Source organism: Erinaceus europaeus, chromosome 3, assembly GCF_950295315.1.
Source record: "Erinaceus europaeus chromosome 3, mEriEur2.1, whole genome shotgun sequence".
NCBI lineage: Eukaryota > Metazoa > Chordata > Mammalia > Eulipotyphla > Erinaceidae > Erinaceus > Erinaceus europaeus.
The window spans coordinates 22,184,204-22,211,259 of record NC_080164.1 but is presented as its reverse complement, the minus strand read 5'-3'; the positions used below and the strand labels follow the sequence as shown (position 1 = coordinate 22,211,259).

At 38.3% G+C, this 27,056-nt stretch overlaps 1 protein-coding gene across 3 annotated transcripts in view; it reads right to left on the bottom strand.

The window, feature by feature from the left end:
• Nucleotides 1–27,056, bottom strand: part of BIRC6 (baculoviral IAP repeat containing 6) — a 190,948-nt gene that overhangs the window by 126,250 nt on the left and 37,642 nt on the right. For all 3 annotated transcript variants that reach the window (XM_060186836.1, XM_060186835.1, XM_060186837.1), the window contains exons 2-9: nucleotides 26,446–26,627; nucleotides 23,567–23,704; nucleotides 22,626–22,819; nucleotides 20,102–20,213; nucleotides 17,588–17,670; nucleotides 7,768–7,990; nucleotides 7,523–7,683; nucleotides 5,654–5,712 (exon numbers count right to left, since the gene is read on the bottom strand). In XM_060186836.1, the coding sequence (XP_060042819.1) occupies nucleotides 5,654–5,712; nucleotides 7,523–7,683; nucleotides 7,768–7,990; nucleotides 17,588–17,670; nucleotides 20,102–20,213; nucleotides 22,626–22,819; nucleotides 23,567–23,704; nucleotides 26,446–26,627 (1,152 nt within the window). The remainder of the gene's footprint in view (nucleotides 1–5,653; nucleotides 5,713–7,522; nucleotides 7,684–7,767; nucleotides 7,991–17,587; nucleotides 17,671–20,101; nucleotides 20,214–22,625; nucleotides 22,820–23,566; nucleotides 23,705–26,445; nucleotides 26,628–27,056) is intronic.

Genomic DNA, 27,056 nt, shown 5'->3' with positions numbered 1-27,056 from the left:
GGAGAAGAGAAAGATAGACAACTGCACACCTGCTTCACCACTTGTGAAGCGACTCCCCTGCAGGTGGGGAGCCAGGGGCTCAAACCAGGATCCTTACACCAGTCCTTGCACTTTGTACCATGTGCACTTAACATGCAGCGCTACCACCTGACCCCCCAGAAAGATACTTCTATGCTCTCTTTGCTTATTTAGTCTGGGCTTCAATTCCCACCTGGGTTAGTTTTAGAGTATTCACCTCAGCCCCCTTAGCTCACACTCTCTGTTCTGGATCTCCACTGCCACATCTTTCCAGTCTGCATGTGGGTCTGAGAAAGGGAAGACTGAGCACAGAAGACATCAGCAAACTTTCAAGTCTGCCTTTATTTTTGTTGTTCTTCAGAAAGATACATCCTTCCCAAGGGCTTGCTGTTTAGATTGCTCAACTCTAGAAGGGATAACAGGTAAGTGCATCAGACCTGGTACCCAGCTGACTTCCCCAAATGGCACTAGTGCTAGGCAAAGGCTGCTCCTGAACATAAAAAAGTTCCAGACGAGGATACAACGGAAGGCTCCACACCAGGCAGCTCCTGCAGCTTATTTTATGCGTACACACAAAGACTCAGACATCCAAAATCTAAGACAGAACATGATTATTAATACCACTGGCCTTTTCCTTCATTCCATCTAAATGTGGCATTATCCTGGACCACCTTTAGCCTTTTTTTTTTTTTTTAAAGAAAGAGAGGATGCATCACAGCACTGCTCCACCATCCACAGAGCTCAGAGCCTTGTAGCTAGTAAGGCATATGCTCTACGAGGAGAGCTGGCCCCCAGCCCCACACTGGCCGTTTTCTTTCTGCAAGTTCAATCAGACTCACGACTGTCCTCAATCTAAGCCACCTGTCTGCCATCAACTAATAATGGGTAAGTACCTACGGCTAAATTCCTTGTTTAGTGTTAGAAAAAACTTGCACTTAAACTTTTTTTCTCCTGGATTATGGTGTCAAAACGTAATTTTTTGGACAAGTTTGTTCTTATTGGCATTAACCACAGCTTTGCAATCACTTACTTAAATACAGTTTGTACACAGTTCAATCCAACCACAGAATCAGTTCATACTTGGACCACATCATCCCACTTATTAGTGGATATGACATCGCTTTACACTGTAATCGGGTATAATTTTTCTACATTATGCCAGATCACCTTGAAGGCTTAAGCTGTTTTCAAAGTAGTCTGTAATCACAGAATCTGAATATCCCAGGCCTTAGTAGTTAGGATTACTATTTCACTGTCAAAATAATTATTTTTTTCCTTATTGGGCACACTTGTACTAATGTATAGCAAACACTATAGCAAGAAAGCTTAATACAAGGGGGGCTTAGCCTTCATCACAATAGAAATGTGACGAGAAATGAGACTAGCTATATCTGGCAGCCAGAGGGATAAAAATGTAAGAAATAGTTATGCTGCATCAAATAATACCATTCAGGTGGTGCAGGAGGTGGTACAGTGAATGAGACATTTAACTCTCAAGCTTGAGGTCTTGAGTTCAATCTCCACCATAACACATGCTAGAGTGATGCTCTGCTTTCCTCTCTCCCGTTAATAAATACAAATCTTTCTAAAAAGAAAAAAAAACAGAGCTAGCATTATAATTTTAGATAAGAATAAAGAAGAGCAAAGGAAATAGAAATAACTAACAGTGATGGTGTGTAGGCTTGAAAATTACCCCAAGTAAATGAATGAGCAAAAGATAAACATCAAATCCTTACACTAAAAGTTCTACTCATAGCATTTTTGGTCAACTGTTACATGGACTATTTTCAAAATATTCACTGAGAGCTTCATCTTGGATTTCCTATTGTCAACGTGTCATCTGCTAACTACAGAAGCCAGTATTATTAAAGACAACTGAAACCATGTCTAGCTGAGCAGGAGGGAATTTCACTGATGGGGCATGAATCAGTTTTCCTGCAGTCAAGGCCCTAGGACCTGGAGCAGCACTCCATGGGAGCACTGTTCTCGCCACAAGGTGGAGCTCCAGGCGAGGCAGTCAGTGAGCTGCATGGTTTCTACATGTCTTGCTAGGATCTCCCTCTAGCACCTCATAGATTAGAAAAGACTAAAATTGGGAGGCAGGAGGTGGCGCACTTGATTAAGCACTCACATCACAGTGTGCAAGGTCCCAGGTTCGAGCCCCTGGGCCCCACCTGCCGGGGAAAAGCTTCATGATTGATGAAGCAGGGTGCAGGTATCTCTGTGTCTCACCCTCTCTATATTCCCTCCCCTGTCAATTTCTCTCTGCCTCTATCTAATAATAAATAAATAAATAAAAATTTAAAAAATAAAAAAAGACTAAAATTAAGCCCAGGAGGACACTCGGGAGGGGAGGGGAGAAATAGAAAAAGATGGAGGAAGAGGAAATGTCATAAACTCAACTGAATTGAAGACTGAAGCTGTTAATTTATTTAACCTCTTGTTTGGTTACAGTGATATAAAAACTTCACAATTGGGGGTCGGGCGGTGGCGCAGTGGGTTAAGCGCACGTGGCGCAATGCCCAGGGACCGGCGTAAGGATCCCGGTTCGAGCCCCGGCTCCCCACCTGCAGGGGGAGTCGCTTCACAGGCGGTGAAGCAGGTCTGCCAGGTGTCTGTCTTTATCTCCCCTTCTCTGTCTTGCCCTCCTCTCTCCATTTCTCTCTGTCCTATCCAACAACAAAGCAACGTCAACAATGGCAATAATAACCACAACGAGGCTGCAACAACTAGGGCAACAAAAAGGGGGGAAAATGGCCTCCAGGAGCGGTGGATTCATGGTGCAGGCACCGAGCCCAGCAATAACCCTGGAGGAAAAAAAAAAAAAAAAAAAAAAAAAAACCTTCACAATCTAATTCAATATTCAATTTTTTTAACTATTTTGATTTTGAATGAGATTTTGTAATAGCATATTATACATTTTAATAAATCTCAGGGATATGAACTATTACCGAACTAATATAACAAAGTTATTTTACTGATTAGCAGGGAAATGTCATGAAGGAATGAGTTGTCACCTTATTCCTTTGATAATGCTATGCATTAGAAAGAACAGTAAAAACAAATGTTGGAGAGGTAGTAGGAATAAAGGAACCCTTTCACACTGTTTCTTGGAATGCAAATTTATTTTCTTTCAATATTTTTATTAATTTATTTTGGATAGAAGCAGAAATTGAGATGGGGGGAGGTTAGAGAGGAACAGAAGCGAGAAAGGCACCTGCACCCTATTTCACCGTTTGCGAAGCTTCCTTCCTGTAGGTATAGGGTGGGGACTTGAACTCTGTAATGTGTGTTCTCAAGCAGGTGAGCCACCACCTGGTTCACAGAAGGCACATTTCTAACCTCTATGGAAAACAGTCTGGAGATTTCTCAGAATGCTAGAAATGGACTAAAGTAAATGACATGTGAAATAAGGCTTTATGGTACCTTGAGGAAAACCCAGTAAGTGGTTGTATTACTTTACCTTCTCCCACTTCTCTAATCATGAGCTGAGGAACCACCTGTACTCTATGTTCTGCTTCCCATTACTGAAAAAAGAACAGCAGCCCACCAAACCTGCACTAAAAAAACCCACTGACTACTTAGCTTGTTAATTTGACAAACCCATGAATGCAAAGTAAATTTGTACTGTGCCTGTAAATATCACAAATCTTTTTGAGAAACTCCTCTAATCTGCCTGCATAGGCAATGTCCACCCAATATCGAAATGTATATTCAAAGAAATAAGGTTTCTTGTCTAAAACCATCAAATTATTTGAACCCTTTTATAATCTCCTACTCAATATTTCCATACTTCACAAGATGCAATTTTGTACAATAGGGAACAAAAAAAAAATTTTAAAATACTTTTTCTCTATCAAATTATGACGCTATGGATCCACTGGAAAATATGAAAGGCTCTTCAACTGCATTCATTCCTGAAACCTAAGAAATATTATCAGGGGAAGGGAGTTTCAGGCAGTGGCATATTGGGTTAAGTGAACACAGTGTGAAGCTAAGAACCAACACAAGGATCCCTGTTGAAGACCCTGGCTCCCGACTTATATGGGAGTCGATTCAAATGCAGTGAAGCAGGTTTGTAGTAGGTTGTCTATACTTCTGTCTCCCTCTCTATATTCCACTCCCTATTCACTTTCCTATCCAAAAAAAAAAAAAGCCACAAGAGCAGTGGATTTTTAGTGCAGGCACCAAGCCCCAGTGACAACCCTGGAAGCCAAAAAAAAAAAAAAAAAAAAAAAAAAAAAAACCAGACAAGAAAGGAAAAAAAAGGTTTTTCAAATACTTCAGACAGTATAATTCAATTTATTTGGTTGTCATAAAAGTCAGTTTTTCTAGGCAAAAATGAATTGTAATGTGACTTTCCTGACAACCCAACAGGAAAAATCACGTAGAGCTGACACATTAATAGAAAAGCAGAAACCAGGGAGTCAGGTGGTAGCGTAGCAGGTTAAGCACAGGTGGCCAAAGTGCAAGGACCGGCGTAAGGATCCTGGTTCGAGCCCACGACTGCCCACATGTAGGGGTTTCCTTCTCAGGTGGTGAAGCAGGCCTGCAGGTGTCTATGTCTTTCTTTCTCTCTCCCTCTCTCCATTTCTCTCTGTCCTATCCAACAACGATGACAAGACTAAGAACTACAACAATAAAACAACAAGGGCAACAAAAGGGAATAAATAAATCTTTTAAAAAGAAAAGCAGAGAGAGTTGGGCGGCAGCACAGCGGCTTAAGCACATGTGGCGCAAAGCACAAGGATCCCGCTTCGAGCCCCCAGCCCCCACCTGCAGGGCAGTCGCATCACAGGCGGGGAAGCAGGTCTCTAAGTGTCTCTTTCTCTCCCTCTCTGTGTCCTCCCCATCTCTCTCCATTTCTCTCTGTCCTATCAAACAACGATGACACTAATAACAACAATAACTACAACATTAAAAAAAAAAAAGGCAACAAAAGGAAAAATATTTAAAAAATGAAAAGCTCCTAAAGGAGTCAGGCAGAAGCACAGCAGATTAAGCGCAGGTGGCGCCAAGCGCAAGGATGGCAGAAGGATCCTGGTTCCAGTTCCCCACTCCCCACCTGCAGGGGAGTCTCTTCACAGGCGGTGAAGCAGGTCTGCAGGTGTCTATCTTTCTCTCCCCCTCTCTGACTTCCCCTCCTCTATCCATTTCTCTCTGTCCTATCTAACAATGACAACATCAGTAACAACAATAATACAACAATAAAAAACAACGACAACAACAGGGGAAATAAATATAAAAAATAAAATTAAATTTAAAAAGCTCCTTGATTTATTGTACTTGTCTTGGACCAAATAATTTGCATGGCTGTACAGGGCAGATGGTACTCATCCCTGATTGAAATATTATATACATTAAAAAAAAAAAAAAAAAGCAAATAAAAGGAATATACTATGGAAGGTGATGGTCAATTCTCTGGCATGTATGAGAGTTAAATGTAATTTTCTCAGCTTCTTAGTATTGAAACCTAGATAAATACATAAAATTTGGACATGTAGTAATTATTTCTAGTATTAGAGTAAACTTAAGAATTTTCCTGAAAAATGTAGAAATCAGAGGTATTTAGCATTACCTACAAGTGTAAAAATGCAAACATTTAAAAGTATATTATATAATATTTACCACATACCTGTCACAGAATCTGATCTGGAATGCTCTTCACTGTCTGAATCCTCCAGTAAGTCATCACTTAAGAAACAAAGTAAAAACAACTTGAATTTCAATAAAAGTATAAACAAGATAATACAACAAAAATGAATGATGTAACAAACACACTGTTCTGAAACTGAAGTATGAATATCATTACAAAACTGTGAAAATTACCTCAATGAATATATAAGTAGTTTGCAATGATAACATCAATAGAATTGATGAATCGTCTTAAATATTTAAATAAATGCCAGAAATAAAGACCTCTAAGAACCTACTCTGGCATCTGTAGGAATAAGAAGACTATTACATTGTGATTAAACAAGAGGCAATAAGAAAAATAAAATCAAGACAAAAATAATAACAATAATAATGTCAATGATATTATTATATCTAAGATTTGTTTTTGTGTCTGTTTGGCTGGTTTATTTTGGAATAGCAATTAAGAACTGCATGACAATCAGGAAAACTAAGAAGTCAAGACCAAAAAAAAAAAAAAAAAAACTTATCGTTTCTTCCTCACAGTGATGGCCAAGGAGCTGCCATTACCTCTCTATGTCCACCTTCATCTGCTTGTTAGCATAACAGGAAAAATAAGAACCCACACTAGCTCTATGGTAGACTACGGCTATATTCCAACAACCAGACAGTGTGCAACAGCTCTTCATTTCGGGATATTTAAATAAAAAAAAAAAAAATTTAAGGTCTTTTATAGGAATAAAATGTATTTTTCTCTTTCTGAAGAAATATGTTGTGGGAGTCCAGTGGGAGCCCAGCGGGTCTGCAGGTGTCTTTTCTCTGCCCTTCTCTGTCTTGCCATCCTCTCTCCATTTCTCTCTGTCCTAGACAACAACGAATGACATCAACAATAACAATAATAACCACAACAAGGCTGCAACAACAAGGGCAAAAAAAGGGGTAAAAATGGCCTCCAGGAGCAGTGGATTCATGATACAGGCACTGAGCCCCAGCAGTAACCTTGGAGGCAAAAAAAAAAATCAAGAGTCCTTTATGAAAAGATGGTAAATGAAAGAAAATTCAGAATGGCAAGTTAAACTAAAATATGCCTACAGCAGTAATTATTATGCCTCAAAAAGTTAATAACTAAGAATTTAATGCTTAACAAAACTAACTTACACAGCCACACACTATTTTACTATTCACTCATATGACAATATAATTCTGCTAATGGAAGGAAAGAAAAAAAAAAAACGATGATAAAACCAGTGTTTAAAAGAAAAATCAGATTGTTAAACATTTATTGTTCTAGTCTCTAACCCACTAATATATTTTAATATATATTTTTTAATTTTATTTATTTATTTTCCCTTGTGTTGCCCTTGTCTTTTTATTGTTGTTGTAGTTATTATTGTTGTTGTTACTGATGTCATCGTTGTTAAATAGGACAGAGAGAAATGGAGAGAGGAAGGGAACACAAAGAGGGAGAAAGATAGACACCTGCAGACCTATTTCACCGCCTCTGATGGGACTCCCCTGCAGGTGGGGAGCGGGGGCTCAAACCAGGATCCTTACACTGGTCCTTGCACTTCGCACCACATGCACTTAACCTGCTGTGCAACCACCCAACTCCCTGTAATATATTTAACTCTATAATTAGAATAAGAGAAATTTTAATTCAGGAAATTAAAACACTTCAATAAAGAGTAGTTAAGTAGTCTGGAAAATGGCGGAGTAGAAAAAGCACTGGATTCTCAACCATGAGAATCTGAGTTCAATTCCCAGCAGCACATGTATCAGAGTGACATGTTTCTTTCTCTCTGCCTGTCTTTCTCATAAATAAATAAATAAATTATCTTAAAAATAAAAGAAGTAAAACAAATTGACATACCTATCTCCTTCCAATTTTGGTATATCTGAGCAACTGGAAGAGTCTTCCAGCCAAGCCAAAGTTGGTCTCCTTGATTCAACTGCCGAGCTTGGTTCTCCTGAGAGTATCAGCTGTTGTACTATTGCTGGGTCATATGCATTGATTTCAAACTTTAAGTGCACCTAAACAAATGACAAACCCAACTTTGCAAATGATCACTTTTTTTTTTTTTTTTGCTGATTTGCTACACTGAATTTCAAACATACCTTCATAAGTTTGGAAACATCCCATATGCAGATCTTGCCCCGTTTAGTTGCAGCAGCTAGAAAATGAGGGCAGCTCCCAGAACCAAAGCAGGATATCCTATCAGTTCCATCCGTACAAGGAAACTGTGCGGGACTAGTTGCAAGAGTGACTGACAATGGCACATTCTGTGTGTGCTCACCTTTCACAAATGGGCAATTTGGGGAATGTCTCTCATGTTCAGACCTTAAACAGAGCAAGGGAGGGAGAGTTTAGTCAAAAGCAACGCTATTAAGTTTGTATGTTAAACAGAAGTCTAAGATTATCTTTAATTTCAACTTAAAACATAAAGATAAAAGTGAGGGAGTCAGGGGGTAGCACTGTGGGTTAAGCACACATGGTGCAAAGCACAAGGACCAGTGTAAAGATCCTGGTTCGAGTCCGGCTCCCCACCTGTAGGGGAGTCCCAACACAGGCGATGAAGTAGGTCTGCAGGTGTCTGTCTTTCTCTCCCCCTCTCTGTCTTTCCCTCCTCTCTCCATTTCTCTCTGTCGTATCCAACAACGACATCAAGAACAACAACAATAACTACAGGAATATAACAAAGGCAACAAAAGGGAATAAATATTTTTTTAAATAAATTAAAATGGGGAGTCGGGTTGTAGCACAGCGGGTTAAGCGCAGGTGGTGCAAAGCACAAGGACAGGCATAAGGATCCCGGTTCGAGCCCCGGCTCCCACACCTGCAGGGGAGTCGCTTCACAGGCGGTGAAGCAGGTCTGCAGGTGTCTATCTTTCTCTCCTCCTCTCTGTCTTCCCCTCCTCTCTCCATTTCTCTCTGTCCTATCCAACAATGACAACAACAATAATAACTACAATAAAACAACAAGGGCAACAAAAGGGAATAAATAAATAAAATAAATATTTTTTAAATTAATTAATTAATTAAAATGAAGTAACATAGTATATGTTTTAAAAGATTCAAACAATTCATTTTTTAAATTTTGCTTATTTATTTTCAAGGCCGTATTGTTGGCCTTGTTTTGTTGTTGTAGGTATTACTGATGTTATCGTTGTTAGAGAGGCGGGAGAGAGAGAGACACCTGCAGACCTGCTTCACCACTTGTGAAGTGGCCCCCTGCAGGTGGGGAGCCGGGGCTTGAACCTTACATCAGTCCTTGAGCTTTGTGCCACGTGTGCTTAACCAACCGCAATATCTATCACCCGACATCCACAACTCTTCATTTTTATCAATATCACTCAAATAAGTTCAACTATTAACTTGAATTGTAATTATTATTCAGTTCAATTGATTATAAACTTGCCTTAAAATGTAAATAAGAAATAAATGCTACACAATAATGTTTTAATTACAAGTCTGAACATTCTCCATATATGAGTACGGTAAGAATAGTTACTCTATTATATATTTGAAATCAACAAAAAGGATATATGTTAAATCTTTTTGGGGGAGAGTCAGGCGGTAGCACATCAGGTTAAGTGCACATGGTATGAAGGGCAAGGACCGGCCTAAGGATCCTGGTTCAAGCCCCTCGCTCCCAACCTGCAGGTATTATTGGATAAGACAAATAGAGAGAGATGGTAAGACAGTGTGAGGGGGAGAGAACGGTAGAAAACTGCAGACCTGCTTTACCGCTCTTAATCTCTCCCTCTACCTTCTCAATTTCTCTGTGTTATCATATATATATATATATATATATATATATATATATATATATATATTTTTTTTTTTTTTTAAAGGTAGAGAGAGAGATGATACGTTGGCAGAGAGAAGCTTCCTTTGGTGGGGGCCAAGCCAAAAACTGGGTTATACATAATATGGCAACGCAACACATCATCCAAATGAAAAATTTGCCAGACAACATACTCTCAACATTTTGTACAAAATTAAAATACTAGAAACCTCAGATTGAGAGACATGACTTTTAATAATTTCTCAAATAGTTGAAACAATTATATCTGCTTAGTTATAAAATACTCAGCTATAACTATGTTTAACTGTGCAACTTTTTGACTACATTATAATTCTTTCTGTTTACCTCCCCCTAAGATTTTTTTACATTTATTGGTTATATTTATATATATATATATATTACATAATTTTAATATTTTACTGGTTCTACCAAAAAGGAAGTATAACAGTATTTGTCTCATTTTATTTTTTTTGATACCAGAGTTAGTAGGGGCTTGGTCTGTAAGTGTCTGTCTTTCTCTCCACCTCTCTGTCTTCCCCTCCTCTCTACATTTCTCTCTGTCCTATCCAACAATGAACAACATCAACAATAACAATAATAACCACAACAAGGCTACAACAACAAAGGCAACAAAAGGGGGAAAAATGGCTTCCAGGAGCAGTGGATTCATGGTGCAGGAACTAGCCCTGGAGGCAAAAAAAAAAAAAGATGGTTGGAAATACCCCAAGCTAGAATGATAAATCAACTTTTCCACAGAAAAATATTTATGAATAGGCATACATTATAACATTTTAGGTATGGATGGGTTATGTAACATTATGAAGAACTTTTGTAGAAACAGCACATTAAAATGGTTTCTGTACAATAAAAATAGTTTCTAAAGAAAAGACTGTGTTCCCAATAGAATCTGAACTGATCAGAAATTGTTCACATTCAGCTCTCCATTGACAGATGGATGCAATTTCAGCTCTTTACCCTTATTTTCCACTGCTATTTATAAACTTCAGTAGAATTTAATAAATTAATTTCATTCACATCAGCTAACTAACAGAGGCATTAATCTAATTTTAGTACAAAGTAAATGATTTATCTTAAAAAGCAAACACTGCTTCTGTCACTTACTAGTAATAAATGACTGTAAGTGTTATATTTGAAATTATTCTCAGCTCCCTCTTCAGCACATGAGATAAGAATATCTACCTCAGCAGGCTGGCATGGACAGTACCTGAGTGAAGCTCTGGTTCTCATTCTCTCTCTCTCTCTCTCTCTCTCTCTCTCTCGTCTCATGTTAATAAATAAATGTTTTTAAAAATACCTGCTTCATGGTGCTGAGAATGTAATGACTTACAAGTAAATATCTGCTATTACTCTTTCTATTAATATGGTCTGAATATTTATTTTTAAAATAAGGTTTTAATACATTGTCTCTAATGTTTAACGGTGATCTGAATTTTCGTGCATTAGGATTCACCATCACCATAGGTGTCCTAATATGACTTCAGAATTAGAAATGTGGACAGATTCGACTTCTGGAGGCAGAGCTACGAGCAGCAGATCGCTTTCTCTCCTCTCCTCTCCCTGATCAACAAGGAATACCAAAGGAGACCACCCGGGACCGAAACAAGACAGGACTAGAATGACCACAGGAACCCAGTAAATCACCCGTGAGTACAAACACGTGTGGCTGGTGACAGAGAGGAGAGAGGGGCCTATGGAGAGATTAAGTGACTGCTAACAGTCCAGCAGTTTATCAGTTGAGACACCACCTCCAGTCTGCTCCACCAACAAGGGAACAGCTTAAGGGAGGAGAGGACTCCACAGAGACTCACCAAGTGCAACTCTGAGTCTCCATTGCTACTACCCTCAATCTGGAGCAGCGACAGGAAGGGACACTAGGGGACAGAGATCTAACCAGGAAACTCAGAAGACCTATACCTCACCTCCATGGCATAGCTGAGGGGCTGTGAAAGTCTCTTTGCATAACCGCTGGAATATCTCTGCCACACCCTGCTTTATCTCTTGGTCAGGAGTCAGTGATTAAGCTAAGAAACCTATTGATAGTTTAAAAGCCCTCAGGCTCTCATAGTCTACAGGGAAGGAAAAAAAAAAGAAAGAGGCTTTTAAACCACTGAGCTCCAACTCAGGGATTGAAATAACTGTTAACTTCCACCATGGTAAACCCTTTAATTAACTTACTGAGACACAAGTCAATCCAGGCAATAGTGATCAATAATTTGAAAATCACTGATAAAGGGAACTCATAACATAATATATAAAATGGTTAAAACAACAAGAAAAAATATTGGAGAATCGAACCAGGACAAGAGTCCAGCTAAAAGTGCTCCAGAGGGTGAAGCACAAAACAACGAGTTCAACATCCAAACATTAGCTAAGGAAATAATAACAGGAGTGAGTAAAGAATTTGAAAAAATTGTAATTAGAAATGCAGGAACAACAAATGAGAATATGGAAGAAAATACTAATTATCTCATGGTTATTAGAGAGCTGAAAGCTGAAATCGCTGAGCTAAGAAGGCAACTAGCTGAACAAGCTAAAAGAGTATCAGAGCAGGGCAACAAAATAGATGAACTCCAGAAAACAGTAGAGGGCAGAGAGAATAGAATCTATGAGGCTGAAGACAGAATTAGCAAGATTGAGGATGAATTAGAGACAACTAAAAAAGAAGTAAGAGATCTCAAAAAGATATTAAAAGATACTGAAAACAACAACAGAGTCCTATGGGATGACTTCAAAAGAAACAATATACGCATTATTGGCATACCAGAGGAAGAAAGAGAAGGGAGAGGAAGAAAGCATTTTCCAGGCCATAGTAGCTGAAAACTTCTCTAGTCTAGACAACATCAAAGATTAAAAAATTCAAGAAGCACAGAGGGTCCCAAACAGAATTAACCCAGACCTAAAGACACGAAGACATATCATACTTAGAATGGAAAGGAATAAGGATAAAGAAAGGATCCTGAAGGCTGCAAGAGAAAAACAAAGAGTCACCTACAAAGGAAAACCCATAAGATTAGCAGCAGACTTCTCCATACAAACACTACAGGCCAGAAGAAAATGGCAAGATATCTATCGAGTGCTCAATGAGAAAGGCTTTCAGCTAAGAATACTATATCCTGCTAGACTGTCATTCAGACTAGATGGAAGCATCAAAACCTTCTCAGACAAGCAACAGTTGAAGGAAGCAACCATCACCAAGCCTGCCCTGAAAGAAGTTCTGAAAGGTCTCCTATAAATAGTCAGACCACCACAAATAGGACATATATCAAAACACTCTAAAACTCTACAAGAATGGCGTTAAAATATCTTCAATCTTTGATATCAATAAATGTCAATGGCCTTAATTCACCTATTAAAAGACACAGAGTAGAAAGATGGATTAGAAAACACAACCCAACAATATGCTGTCTACAGGAAACCCACCTAACTCAGCAAGACAAACAAAGACTTAAAGTGAAAGGATGGAAAACTATCATACAAGTCAATGGCCCACAAAAAAGGGCAGGAGCAGCTATCCTCATATCTGACATGATAGACTTTAAAATAGATAAGATTAAAATAGATAGGAATGGACACTACTTAATGCTCAGAGGATCAGTCAATCAAGAGGACTTAACAATTATTAACATCTATGCACCCAATGAGAAGCCATCTAAATACATCAAACGTCTACTGAAAGAGCTACAGCAATATATTCACAGTAACACAATCACAGTAACACAATATTCACAGTAACACAATCAGCAATATATTCACAGTAACACAATCAAGTCGTGGGGACTTCAACACCCCACTCTCTCAACTTGACAGATCATCCAGGCAAAAAATCAATAAAGACATAAGGGAGCTAAATGAAGAGATAGATAAACTAGAACTATTGGACATTTTCAGAGTCATTCATCCCAAGAAACTGGAATACACATTTTACTCAAATCCACATGGGTCATTCTCAAGGACACACCATATATTAGGCCACAAAGACAGCATCAGTCACTTCAAGAGCATTGAAATCATCCCAAGCATCTTCTCAGACCACAGTGGAATTAAACTAACACTTAACAATCAACAAAAGATTAGTAACAGTCCCAAAATGTGGAAGCTCAACAGTACACTTCTTAACAACTTCTGGGTCAAAGAGGAAATCAAGGAAGAAATCAAAATGTTTTGAGAGTTCAATGAAAATGAAGACACAAGTTATCAAAGAGGGATGTTCATAGCTATACAAGCACACATTAGGAAACAAGAAAAAGCACAAATAAACAGCCTGATTGCACATCTTAAAGACCTAGAAGAAGAAAAACAAAGGAACCCTAAAGCAACGAGAAGGACAGAAATCACTAAAGTTAGGGCAGAAATAAATAACACTGAGAATAGGAAAACCATACAAAATATCAACGAAAGTAAATATTGGTTCTTCGAAAGAGTAAACAAAATCGACAAACCTTTAGCCAGACTCACAGAACAAAAAAGGGAGAAGACCCAAATAAATCGGATAGTAAATGAAAGAGGAGATATCACAACAGACACCGCAGAAATTCAACATATCATGCGAGGCTTCTATGAACAACTATATGCCACTAAGCTAGAGAACCTGGAAGAAATGGACGATTTCCTAGATACCTACCAACTTCCAAAACTAAGTCGAGAGGAAGTGGATAACATGAACAGGCCCGTCACAGGTAATGAAATTGAAACAGTTATCAAAAATCTCCCCAAAAATAAAAGTCCTGGGGAGTTGGGCTGTAGCACAGCGGGTTAAGCGCAGGTGGCGCAAAGCACAAGGACCGGCATAAGGATCCTGGTTTGAACCCCGGCTTCCCACCTGCAGGGGAGTCGCTTCACAAGCGGTGAAGCAGGTCTGCAGGTGTCTATCTTTCTCTCCTCCTCTCTGTCTTCCCCTCCTCTCTCCATTTCTCTCTGTCCTATCCAACAATGACAACAACAATAATAACTACAACAATAAAACAACAAGGGCAACAAAAGGGAATAAATGAATAAAATAAATATTTTAAAAATAAATAAATAAATAAATAAAATTCCTGGACCAGATGGTTTTACAAATGAATTCTACAAAACCTTCAAAGAAGAACTAATACCTCTACTTTTAAAAGTCTTCCAGAAGACTGAAGACACTGGAATACTCCCTACCAGCTTCTATGAAGCCAACATCACCCTGATACCAAAAGCACACAGGGACACAACCAAAAAAGAAAACTACAGACCAATATCTCTGATGAACATAGATGCTAAAATATTGAACAAAATTCTAGCCAACCGGATACAACAGTGTATCAAAAAGATTGTTCATCATGACCAAGTGGGGTTTATCCCAGGCATGCAAGGTTGGTTTAATATATGTAAATCAATCAATGTGATCCACCACATCAACAAAAGCAAGACCAAAAACCACATGGTCATGCAGAGAAAGCCTTTGACAAAATACAACATCCCTTTATGATCAAAACACTACAAAAAATGGGAATAGATGGAAAATTCCTCAAGATAGTGGAGTCTATATATAGCAAACCTACAGCCAACATCATACTCAATGGTGAAAAATTGGAAGCATTTCCACTCAGATCAGGTACTAGACTGGGATGCCCACTATCACCATTACTATTCAACATAGTGTTGGAAGTTCTTGCCATAGCAATCAGGCAGGAGCAAGGAATTCAAGGGATACAGATTGGAAGAGAAGTCGTCAAACTCTCCTTATTTGAAGATGACATGATAGTATACATGGAAAAACCTAAGGAATCCAGCAAGAAGCTTTTGGAAATCATCAGTCAATACAGTAAGGTGTCAGGCTACAAAATTAACATTCAAAAGTCAGTGGCATTCCTCTGTGCAAACACTAAGTTAGAAGAAATTGAAATCCAGAAATCAGTTACTTTTTCTATAGCAACAAAAATAATAAAATATCTAGGAGTAAACCTAACCAAAGAAGTGAAAGACTTGTGTACTGAAAATTATGAGTCACTACTTAAAGGAATTGAAAAAGACACAAAGAAGTGGAAAGATATTCCATGTTCATGGGTTGGAAGAATTAACATCATCAAAATGAATATATTACCCAGAGCCATCTACAAATTTAATGCTATCCCCATCAAGATCCCAAGCACATTTTTTAGGAGAATAGAAAAAAAATACTACAAATGTTTATCTGGAACCAGAAAAGACCTAGAATTGCCAAAACAATCTTGAGAAAAAAGAACAGAACTGGAGGCATCACACTCCCAGATCTCAAACTGTATTAGAGGGCCATTGTCATCAAATCTGCTTGGTACTGGAACATGAATAGACACACTGACCAGTGGAATAGAATTGAGAGCCCAGAAGTGAACCCCCACACCTATGGACATCTAATCTTTGACAAAGGGGCCCAGACTATTCAATGGGGAAAGCAGAGTCTCTTCAACAAATGGTGTTGGAAACAATGGGTAGAAACATGCAGAAGAATGAAACTGAATCACTGTATTTCACCAAATACAAAAGGAAATTCCAAGTGGATCAAGGACTTGGATGTTAGACCACAAACTATCAAATACTTAGAGGAAAATATTGGCAGAACTCTTTTCTGCATAAATTTTAAAGACATTTTCAATTAAACGAATCCAATTACAAAGAAGACAAAGGCAAATATAAACCTATGGGACTACATCAAATTAAAAAGCTTCTTCACAGTAAAAGAAACCACTACCCAAACCAAGAGACACCTCACAGAATGGGAGAAGATCTTTACATGCCATACATCAGATAAGAGTTTAATAACCAACATATATAAAGAGCTTGCCAGACTCAACAACAAGACAACAAATAACCCCATCCAAAAATGGGTGGAAGATTTGGACAGAATATTCATCACAGAAGAGATCCAAAAGGCTGAGAAACACATGAAAAAATGCTCCAAGTCTCTGACTGTCAGAGAAATGCAAATCAAGACAACAATGAGATATCACTTCATTCCTGTGAGAATGTCATACATCAGAAAAGGTAACAGCAGCAAATGCTGGAGAGGGTGTGGGGTCAAAGGAACCCTCCTACACTGCTGCTGGGAATGTCAATTGGTCCAACCTCTGTGGAGAACAGTCTGGAGAACTCTCAAAAGGCTAGAAATGGACCTACCCTATGACCCTGCAATCCCTCTCCTGGGGATATATCCTAAGGAACCCAACACATCCATCCAAAAAGATCTGTGTACACATATGTTCTTGGCAGCACAATTTGTAATACCAAAACCTGGAAGCAACCCAGGTGTCCAACAACAGATGAGTGGCTGAGCAAGTTGTGGTCTAGATACACAATGGAATACTACTCAGCTGTAAAAAATGGTGACTTCACTGTTTTCAGCCAATCTTGGATGGACCTTGAAAAAAATCATGTTGAGTGAAATAAGTCAGAAACAGAAGGATGAATATGGGATGATCTCACTCTCAGGCAGAAGTTGAAAAACAAGATCAGAAAAGAAAACACAAGTAGAACCTGAAATGGAATTGGCATACTGTACCCAAGTAAAAGGGTGGGTGGGTGGTGAGAATACAGGTCCATGAAGGACGATAAATGATATAGTGGGGGTTGTATTGTTAAATGGGAAACTGGGGAATGTTATGCATGTACAAACTATTGTATTTACTGTTGAATGTAAAACATTAATTCCCCAATAAAGAAATAAATTAAAAAAAAAAAAAAGAATTAGAAATGTGAACCATAAAGTCTCCTATGTGGATTCCCAACTACATCAGGTCAGACTATACTACTTTAATTCACTGAGATATTTTTAAGTGTTTCACAATAGCCTGCTGGTTTATGGTCATAGCCTGATTCCATTATTTGACGCTTCTTCCCCAAGAAAATTTGGAAAACAAAAAGCCTCGGAGATGATTAGAATATGACTTACTATGTAACCAAATGAACACAGTCACCTACTTTACTGCCTTAAGAGAATAACATAAATACAAATGGTTCTATGGGGGTGGGAGATAGTAGAGTCATGCAGGCACTAAGCTCCAGTGTCAATGGGCAAACAGCATATCAAATGAAGAGAGTAAAATATAGAAGTATATATATAGGACTAACAATCTGTTACATCCTGAAAATAATACAACACTCACCAAGGTTCATCAGTAGGTTCCCAACAAACGAGACATACACTACAAGTAAAACACATGGCTCGGTCATCTCCAGATGAGGCAGGCTGCAAAAGTAAAAACACAACAGGGAAGGTAAATTAGCAGTAAAGTAGCTTTTTAGTAGAAATGCCTCTGAAAATTTCAGTATTTTAGGTAAAACGTCATGCTGAGAGAGAAAAATCATACTACACGCTTAGATTTCAAAAATACATCAAAAGTCAAAATGCTTATAGCTTTGCAGATCAAAAAAACTGTTTTATTAGAAAAAGACCACTACATCAGTCTTGAAGGTGTACACATAATGTAATCAAATTCTAGGAAGAGGATGTGAAATACAGTGAAAGAAGCAAGTAGAAGGGGCAGGTGGTGGCACACCAGCTTATGGGCACATAATGCAAAAACATAAGGACCCATGCAAGCAACCCTGTTCAAGCCCCTGGCTTCCCACTTACAAGGTGGGGGGTCGCTTCACAAGTGCTGAAGCAGGTTTGCAGGTGTCTCTCTCCTTCTGTATCGACCCCACCCCTCTCAATTTCTCTCTGTCCTATACAAAAAAAAATTTTTTTAATGGGCACAAGAGAATTAGGTATGTAGCACAGGCACTGAGCCCCCATGTTAAACTTTGAGATTAAAAAAAAAAAAAAGCAAGTAGAAAGTTTACTAATAAAATCTGAATCCAATATACGCTGGCACAAAAGCCTATATGGTGACTCACACAGGAGAATGCACATATTACTGTGTATGAGGGCTCAGGTTCAAATGCCCCTGGGGAAAGGGAGTGTTACAAGTAGTGAGCAGTGCTACCTACTGTCACCTCAGCTCTGTTTCGTTCTCCATCTCCCCCATCTATGTACTCTAAAAGAAAGGGAGGGACAAAGAAAAAGTAAGAGAAAAGAGAAGACATGGCCACGAGGAATTATCAAGGAGGGATGGGGAAATAACAGGATGGTTATGTAAAAAAAGACTCTCAGGCCTGGGGTTCCCAGGCACCAGGTTAAATCCTCAACAAAACAGTAAGGCAGAACTGAGCAGTGGTCTTTTAAAAAAAAAAAGTATTGTGTAACCATGAAGGCACTGAGTCCCAGTGATAACCATAGTGTCAAAAGGGGAGGAAAGTCATTAAAAACAAAATAATACTAATTTAGGAAAATAATTTTGTTTCTAATATTAGTAAATCTGTACACAACCTACTTATAACAGAAAATATGACTTTTAAAAATATGTAAATATGTGTGATTCTTCTGATTTTATTCAGAGCAAGAAATAACCACTCTTAATTACAATGATTTCAATCTATTTCAACATTTAGCCGAATTCTAACATTAATAAGCATGCTTTATGAAAACTGACATGCAGCAGATTTCTTAAATTCTTTGTCAGTGATAAAGCAGTAATTACCCAATGCACACACCTAAGCCAAAACTTCTTTTAATCAGTCTATTAATCCTTTTTTACCTTTTTAATTTTTAATCTTTATTTATTTATTGGATAGAGACAGGCAGAAATTGAGAGGGAAGGGGGAGACAGGGAGGGGAAGAGAAATACCTGCAGCCCTGCTTCACCACTCGCAAAGCTTTCCCCCTGCAGGTGGGGACCAGAGGCTTGAACCTGGGTCCTTGTGCACTGTAACATGTGCACTCAACCAGGTGCGCCATCATCCAGCCCCTCAGTCCATTAATCTCTAATCTCAGTTCCTTCTACTTTTGTTCTAGTGGCGTTCTCTGTACTCATATTTTCTATCATAGTGGCTTTAATGATATATAGCATAACCATTACCTAAATAAAGCTCTATTTTTGACATGTATATTTCTACACAATTCCATAGTCACTTCTCAAATACTGTATGTTCAGACTGCATTATATTATATACAATGGTACTATTTATAGTTTTTCAATATATAATTTACATTCAAACAAAAAGTCAACTATCAGAAATAAATTAGATATGTAGTTTTTATTATATTGTCAAGTATACTCTACTATGAATAAAAAGTTTTAAAAAAATTAAACACCTCAAAGTGGATATTTCTCAAAAAGCAAACCTAGAAAAGGACTGCCTGTTTGATTTTAATACAATCTGAATAAAAGGGGTAGAGGAATAAAGTAATGGTTATGCAAAAGACTGTCATGCTTCTGGGTCTAAAGGCAGGGGTGCCACCATAAGTCAAAGCTGAGCAGTCCTCTGGTAAGGAAGTAAATAAATATATCTGACTGAAAACAGTTGTGACATTATTGATTCAGACTATAGTTATTTTTTTTCCTTTTCATACCAAAGAAATAAGTTACATAAGAAAGTGTAGGAACAAAACAAAAAGCAAAACAAAACAAACAAACAAACAAACAAAACTCCCCATATATGCCCTCAGGATCCTAGCGAGGACACATAATCTAAATTGTTCTTAAAAAACCTTAAAATCGTTATGGTTAAAAAAAAAAAAAAATCGTTATGGTTTTGCTGAAGTCATGCTGAGTAAACCCTTCTGGATAGTCTTTTACCTGGTGATAAAATCCAGCTTGAGCCATGGGATCAGGCTGTGCCCATCTATAGCCTACATGAGGCCATGAGGTAAAAGTCTCCCTTCTGTTAGCTTCACTATACATCAGTGACCTAAAAGTAAACGTATGTTATTTAATCCAAGTTAGCACGATATTACAGTGACACTCCTAGTTAAGACTACGAAAAACAATACAACATAATCAACAAAACTAAGAATTGTCCAATGACCAAGTTTTAACTAATCACTATTAAGAATTTCTCTTGGGAGTCAGGCGGTACTGCAATGGGTTAAGTACACGTGGCGCAAAGCTCAAAGACCGGCATGAGGATCCTGGTTTGAGCCCCCGGCTCCCCACCTGCAGGGGAGTCGCTTCACAGGCGGTGAAGCAGGTCTGCAGGTGTCTATCTTTCTCTCCCCTCTCTGTCTTTCCCTCCTCTCTCCATTTCTCTCTGTTCTCTCCAACAATGACGACATCAATAACAATAACAATAATAACTACAACAATAAAAACAAGGACAACAAAAAGGAAATCAATATTTTTTTAAAAAAAGAATTTCTCTTAAGCAGGGTAGAAAAAAAGAGACCTGACTGCTATCTGGAGTTGATAAACAATAACACGGATAGATTAAACTTAATAATGTGGCGTAATTACCAAGCAAACAACAGAAAATCGGTTAAGGCAGAGGCAAAGAGCCACATGCTCTCATCTCATGACTAGTTCTACATAACTGGATAAAACTATATCCCAAGGAATGGTAGTTTTATCTCTGTCACACTGAAAGTATGGTCTAGTTAAATTTGTCCTTCGTAGAAATATTTTGATAAATTTTCTACGAAAATTCTTGTCCAGTGAAGTTGCACTCTTCAGAGAATTACCAAAAAGGAAATTATCACAATTTTATATAAAACATATTAGCTCACTCAGTGTGGACCTGTAACATGTAGTAGAAAGCTGTGTTTTTTGTTGTTGTTGTTTTATTTTTGTTTTTTTAAGAATCATCAAAATTAACTAGTTTGGACTAAGAAAGAACTGGAAAGCAAGGCTTACTCTTCCAACACAAAAGAGCCAACAATAATAGAAAAGAATGGGGGTCAGGCGGTAAGGACAGTGGGTTAAGCGCACATGGCATGAAGCACAAGAACTGGCACAAGGATCCAGGTTCGAGCCCCCGGCTCCCCACCTGCAGGGAAGTCGCTTCACAAGTGGTGAAGCAGGTCTGTAGTCTATCTTTCTCTCCCCTGCTGTCTCCCCTCCTCTTTTGATTTCTCTGTCCTATGTAACAACAACAACAAAGGCAACAGTAACAACAGAAACTCAACCCCCCAGAACAATAACAATAATAACAACAAGGGGGAAAAGTGCCCTCCAGGAGCAATGGATTTGAAGTGCAGGCACTGTGAGCCCCAGCAATAACCCTGGAGGCAAAATAATAATAATTTTTTAAAAAGAGAGAGAGAAAAGCATAACAAAGAATCTTGGGGGAACAACTAACTTCTCTAAATCAGTATGTGATTTCTTTTAATACTGCTAGTAAGCGGCCCTAGACACACGTGTGTTCTGTTTTTGGTGAGATTTAAAAAAAAAGTCATTGGGCTAGAAAACCCCTCTCATTTACAGACTATAGATATGTGTCAGTTAGAATAAAAAGCTGTCCACTTATTTATTTAGCTGTATTACTAACAGCAGCACCTAGTAAACCCACATTCAAACTGCCAATAAAACTGAGTACATCAGGATTCCCTTTATGGTTCCTAGATTCATTTTTTAATGAAACCAACAGCACAAACTACATCAAAATTAACATTTTGGGACATTCTTAACACCTCCAGAAACAGAGACTATCTGAACCATTTCCTAAAATACAACATGTGCCGCAGCTTGCGCTGATTTCTTTAGCAACCCTGCTGCTGTTTGCAAAGAAAATAGCTCTGAAGGGCTGTTTCATAATCTCAAAATAGGTCTAAATCTCAGACAAGAAAGAGTCATTTTAAGTACATATTCTTTTCCCCCCTCCAGACATATTCCAAATATGCTAATTAGCCATAGCACATATCACCTGATAGTTATTCAGATTGAAAATAATAGTTTCTACATATTGCCAGAAAGATATCTGGTTATATATGTTTAATATATTTATTTAATAGATACACAGAAAAATCAAGAGGGAAGAATGAGATAGGGAGAAAGAGAGAGAGAGAGATGAAGAGAGGGAGAGAGAGATGGAGAAAGACCCACTTGTATCTGCATGGGGATAGTTTCACAAGCATATATAAATATTTTAAGATTGACCTTTTTAATAAATAAGTACTAGGCTTTTATATAGTCCCTTCAAACATGGCTAAAAATAGTGATTTAAGTAGCAAGTTATTTCAATTTTATATTTTGGTAGAAATGAGATTCTGAATTTATTATTGATTTTTTAATCAAAACCAGATTTCACAGTTATTTTCAGTTATACAAAAAAAAAAAAAAAGAACCCATCCAGTCTCAATGTCATGACCTTTCAGCAACAAGACTCTACCTGTCAACAGAGCGGCCTGGCCCCACTCCAAGCTCAGGGCGTGCACTGGGTAAGAGGTAAGACAATCTGTCCATCACAGAGGACGCCACAGGTAAGGCAGCAACGTTTTGATTTATTTTCTTGAGTTCATTCACAATGGCACTGGCAATGGACTTCAACACATGATGAGGAAGATGAAATGTAACTGTGGCCCACTGGAAAAAATAAAGGGGGTTGAGTAAACAAAGGAAAACACTAGTTTAAGCCAAACTTTATAAAGTAAAGAATTATGTCTCCATCAACTAATTTCCACCTATCAGTAATAACATGAGGTGAAAAGATGTCTTACCTTGAAGAGGAAAAAAAAGGCCTGGAATAGGAAAGGAAAGCTATCAGGGGAGGGGGTGGAATACGGAGTTCTGGTGGTGGGAATTGTGTGGAGTTTTACCCCTTTTATCCTATGGTTTTGTCAGTGTTTCCTTTTAATAAATAAAAATTAAGGGGCCGGGTGGTGGCGCACCTGGTTGAGTGCACACGTTACCGTGCACAAGCTCCCAGGTTTGAGTCACCAGTCCCCACCTGCAGGGGGAAGCTTCACGAGTAGTGAAGCAGGGCTACAGGTGTTTCTCTGTCTCTCTTTCTCTCTATCTCCCTCTTCCCTCTCAATTTCTGTCTCTATCTAATAAATAAAAATATATATTTTTAAAAAATTAAAAGGAAACACTGACAAAAACCATAGAGTAAGAGGGCTACAACTCCACACAAAGACAAATTTTAATAGCTTCAGAAATAGCTGATTTGGCAGAGCACAGGACTGGCACTGCTAGGGGTCCTGATTTTTTTAGAGGAAAGAACAAATCTCAAACTCCAAGAGGGGGTGTGTGGGGAATGGGGGGCAAAGAAAGGCAAATGGATATAGTGTTTAGTTTTTGAACACAATGTCATATTTATTAACCTCTTACCTTGGCAACTTTGTGGTTTGCTGCAGTCTCATGAGATGTGTTTTTCAAACCATCTTTGAGCTGTGCGATGAACAAATCATAACCCTCTGTACTAGAAATATCTATCTTTTCTAAACATGCTGACAAGAGTTGTTGTGCCTAAATAAAGAAAATGATTACAGAAAATTAAAACAGAAATTTTAAATTCACATACTCATTTTTTTTTTTATGGCTGTGTGAGGGGAATGAACCTGGGACATCAGAGCCTCAGGCATGAGAGACTCTTTGCATAACCATTATGCTATCTACCCCCAAGATACTCAAAAATTTACTTTACTGATAACAATATTGTAAATTGTACCACTTTTAATTTCTTTTTAACAAATAAAATGATGCTTTTGAAGGGCTGTTACAAAATTAAATGAGATAAAGCAAAAAGCAATGTAAAGCATCACATAATAGTTTCAACACAGGGCTGATGTTTTAAACCCCAGATCAAAATAGAAAATAAAAATGGGCACAGTTAAACCACCAAGAAAAATAAAAGTGGTAAATATTTATTTGTTTGTTTGTTTGTTTTTAACCAGAGCACAGATCCGCTTTGGCTTATGGTGTTGCTGAAGACTTAACCTGGGACTGCTAAGCCGCAGGCATGAGGTTCTCTTTGCATAACCATTTCGCTATCTACCCCTGACCTAGAAGAAAATTTTAAAAAGGCAAATTTTAAAAAGGCAAGTTGATAAGTAAGCTTTAAGTATGCAAACCATTCACATGTCAGAAGATAACATGAAAAAGTCTTCTGCATCGTCCTCGTATGATCAGCTATAACTGGGGACTGGGCAGGGGGACACCATCTGACACAGATCTGAGCCGCTGCTCCCGAGCTGCACAGGCAGCAGAGCATGTCTACTGACTTCTCTTTGTCTCTCCTCTCCTCTCAGTATCTCTCTGTCCTATCAAATCAATTAGAAAAGGACGAAAAGAAGAGAAGAGAAGAGAAGAGAAAAGAAAGGCTGCCAGCAACGAGGTGTGTCTACAGTGGCAGTGTCAAGCCCTACTGAAAACATGGTGACAATTAAAAAAAAAAACCAATGAATAACTGTCTAGACAGACATAAATGGTCAATATAAAGATCTACACTGATCCAACCAAACCTAGGACACCATACTTTAAATTTAAGAGGTACAGTATACGATGACTAGGATGGTGGCAGGTCTACAAACAGTATTATATAAGCAGAGAGGTAGTTATTGAAGCAAAGAAAGAAGATCGGCATTAAACATTAATAGTCAACAAGCAAGGTAGGGAAGCTCTGGAAGTCAGTAAAATACCTGACATTTCATTCAGGGCAGTGGGATAAATACTGACTTAAGAGTCAATTTCACATACATATAAAAATATTCATTCTAATTCTGTAGCTCTTTATAAAGCCTCGACCATTTGACATCTTTCACTGTAGAATGAGTATATATGTCATATATACGTTACCAGATGTATTACTTTGTCTGAATTCCTTAAAGGAAAAATGCTAAATACAAACAGCACTGATTAACCCTCACCCAAGATTTCAGATTGACCCTCAGAACTAGATGTTTGATGACAAAAAAGTCACTGTTCTCAAAAATCAAACTTCTAGCATGTTTGATTTCAGTCATTAGGTTTATTTGTGAATAAAAACTGGAGTAAACAAACACACACAGAGAGACACACTGTACTCAGCAAAAATTACTGCTTGCTGACAATTATTTATTGCTTTTTTTTAAATAGTCAACAGCTTCCCAGTTTCCCTGTTCAGCCTGCTATGATCATTTGAATAAATTCAGGCCTGTGGATTAAAAATGAAAAGGTATGGGAGCCGGGCGGTGGAGCAACGGGTTAAGCACACATGGTGGAAAGCACACGGACCGGACCGGAATCAGAATCCCAGTTCAAGCCCCCGGCTCCCGACCTGCAGAGGGTTCGCTTCACAGGCGATGAAGCAGGTCTCCAGGTGTCTATCTTTCTCTTTCCCTCTCTTGTCTTCCCCACCTCTCTGGATTTCTCTCTGTCCTATCCAACAATGACAGCAGTAAAACAACAAGGGCAACAAAAGGGGAAAAATAAATAATTAATTTTAAAAAATGAAAAGGGCTGTGTGAGAGTTTGTGAAAGAGAACAAGAAGGAATGAAGATGGAGGATGAGGGTCAGAAGAGAAAGGAAGAGAGGGAGACAGGAAGGAGCAAGAGAAGGGGAGGGCCACGCCAGGGTACTACGCAGGCATCTTGACCTCCCTTCCCCCAATACTGTGAAATAGTGAGGCCTGGAACAGCTGTTCCGGGCTAACAAAATGGGAGCTAAGCACAGGGGTCAGAAAACTTTCCTCTGGGAGTTGGATGGTAGCGCAGCGGGTTAAGTGCAAAGCGCCAAGGACAGGCGTAAGGATCCCGGTTCCAGCCCCCGGCTCCCCACCTACAGGAGAGTCAGAGTCACTTCACAAGCAGTGAAGCAGGTCTGTAGGTGACTATCTTGCTCTCCCCCTCTATGACTTCCCCTCCTCTCTCCATTTCTCTGTCCTATCCAACAACAATAATAACTACAACAATAAAACAACAAGGGCAACAAAAGGGAAAATAAATTTTAAAAATTAATATAAAATAAAACTTTCCTCTACACTGCCAAAAACTCCTATTTAAGTCATTTTTTTCCCTTAGTGATTAAACATGCCAAGGTCACACTAAAATACAACAAACATCAATTGATTCTACAAAGATAAGCCATTGAGCAAAGGTATGGTTAATAAGCCAAATCTTGGGTTTTATAGAAATATCTAGAAATGTCCTAAAAGGTTACCTAATTTAACAACTAACAGGTCTGAAATTACACTGTCCAGAAAAGTATATTGATACTTATTTCAACTTACCTCTGTAACAGGTAATTCAAGCTGAACCACATCATCCTGCTTTGAAACTGGCGTTTGCAGAGCAGTATCTAACAACAAAATTCCATTGAGGTCCTTCCTACACCCTACTGCATAATCATCCACAAATATAACTTTATCCACAGCGGAAATATACTGGCATTTCACTTGTCCACCCGGTTTAGCTGTTAAAAGAAATTTTCAACAGTTAGACCTTAATGCCAATAACCCACTAGAACATTTACACAGCAATTAAATACAGTATAGATCCTGAACTGGGGGAAAATATTATTCTAATGGACATTATTAGAACTGATTAAACTGTAATATGTACTATAGACAAAATGCCAATGTGAAATCAAACTGTGACAACTATATTGCAGTTACAAAAATATTAATTTGACAAACAAACATAGGATAGGAGGGGCATGGTATATGCAGCCTATTTTCAATACAACAAAATTACTGGGTTGCAAGGAAACTCGTAACATATTCTTCTTTTCTTTACAAAAATGTTGTGGCTTTCCCAACAATCCAATAATACATATGAACATGTAGAAATATATTACCAGCTAGAAAATATTTTAAATAGGTGCAACTGGGTAAATGACTTA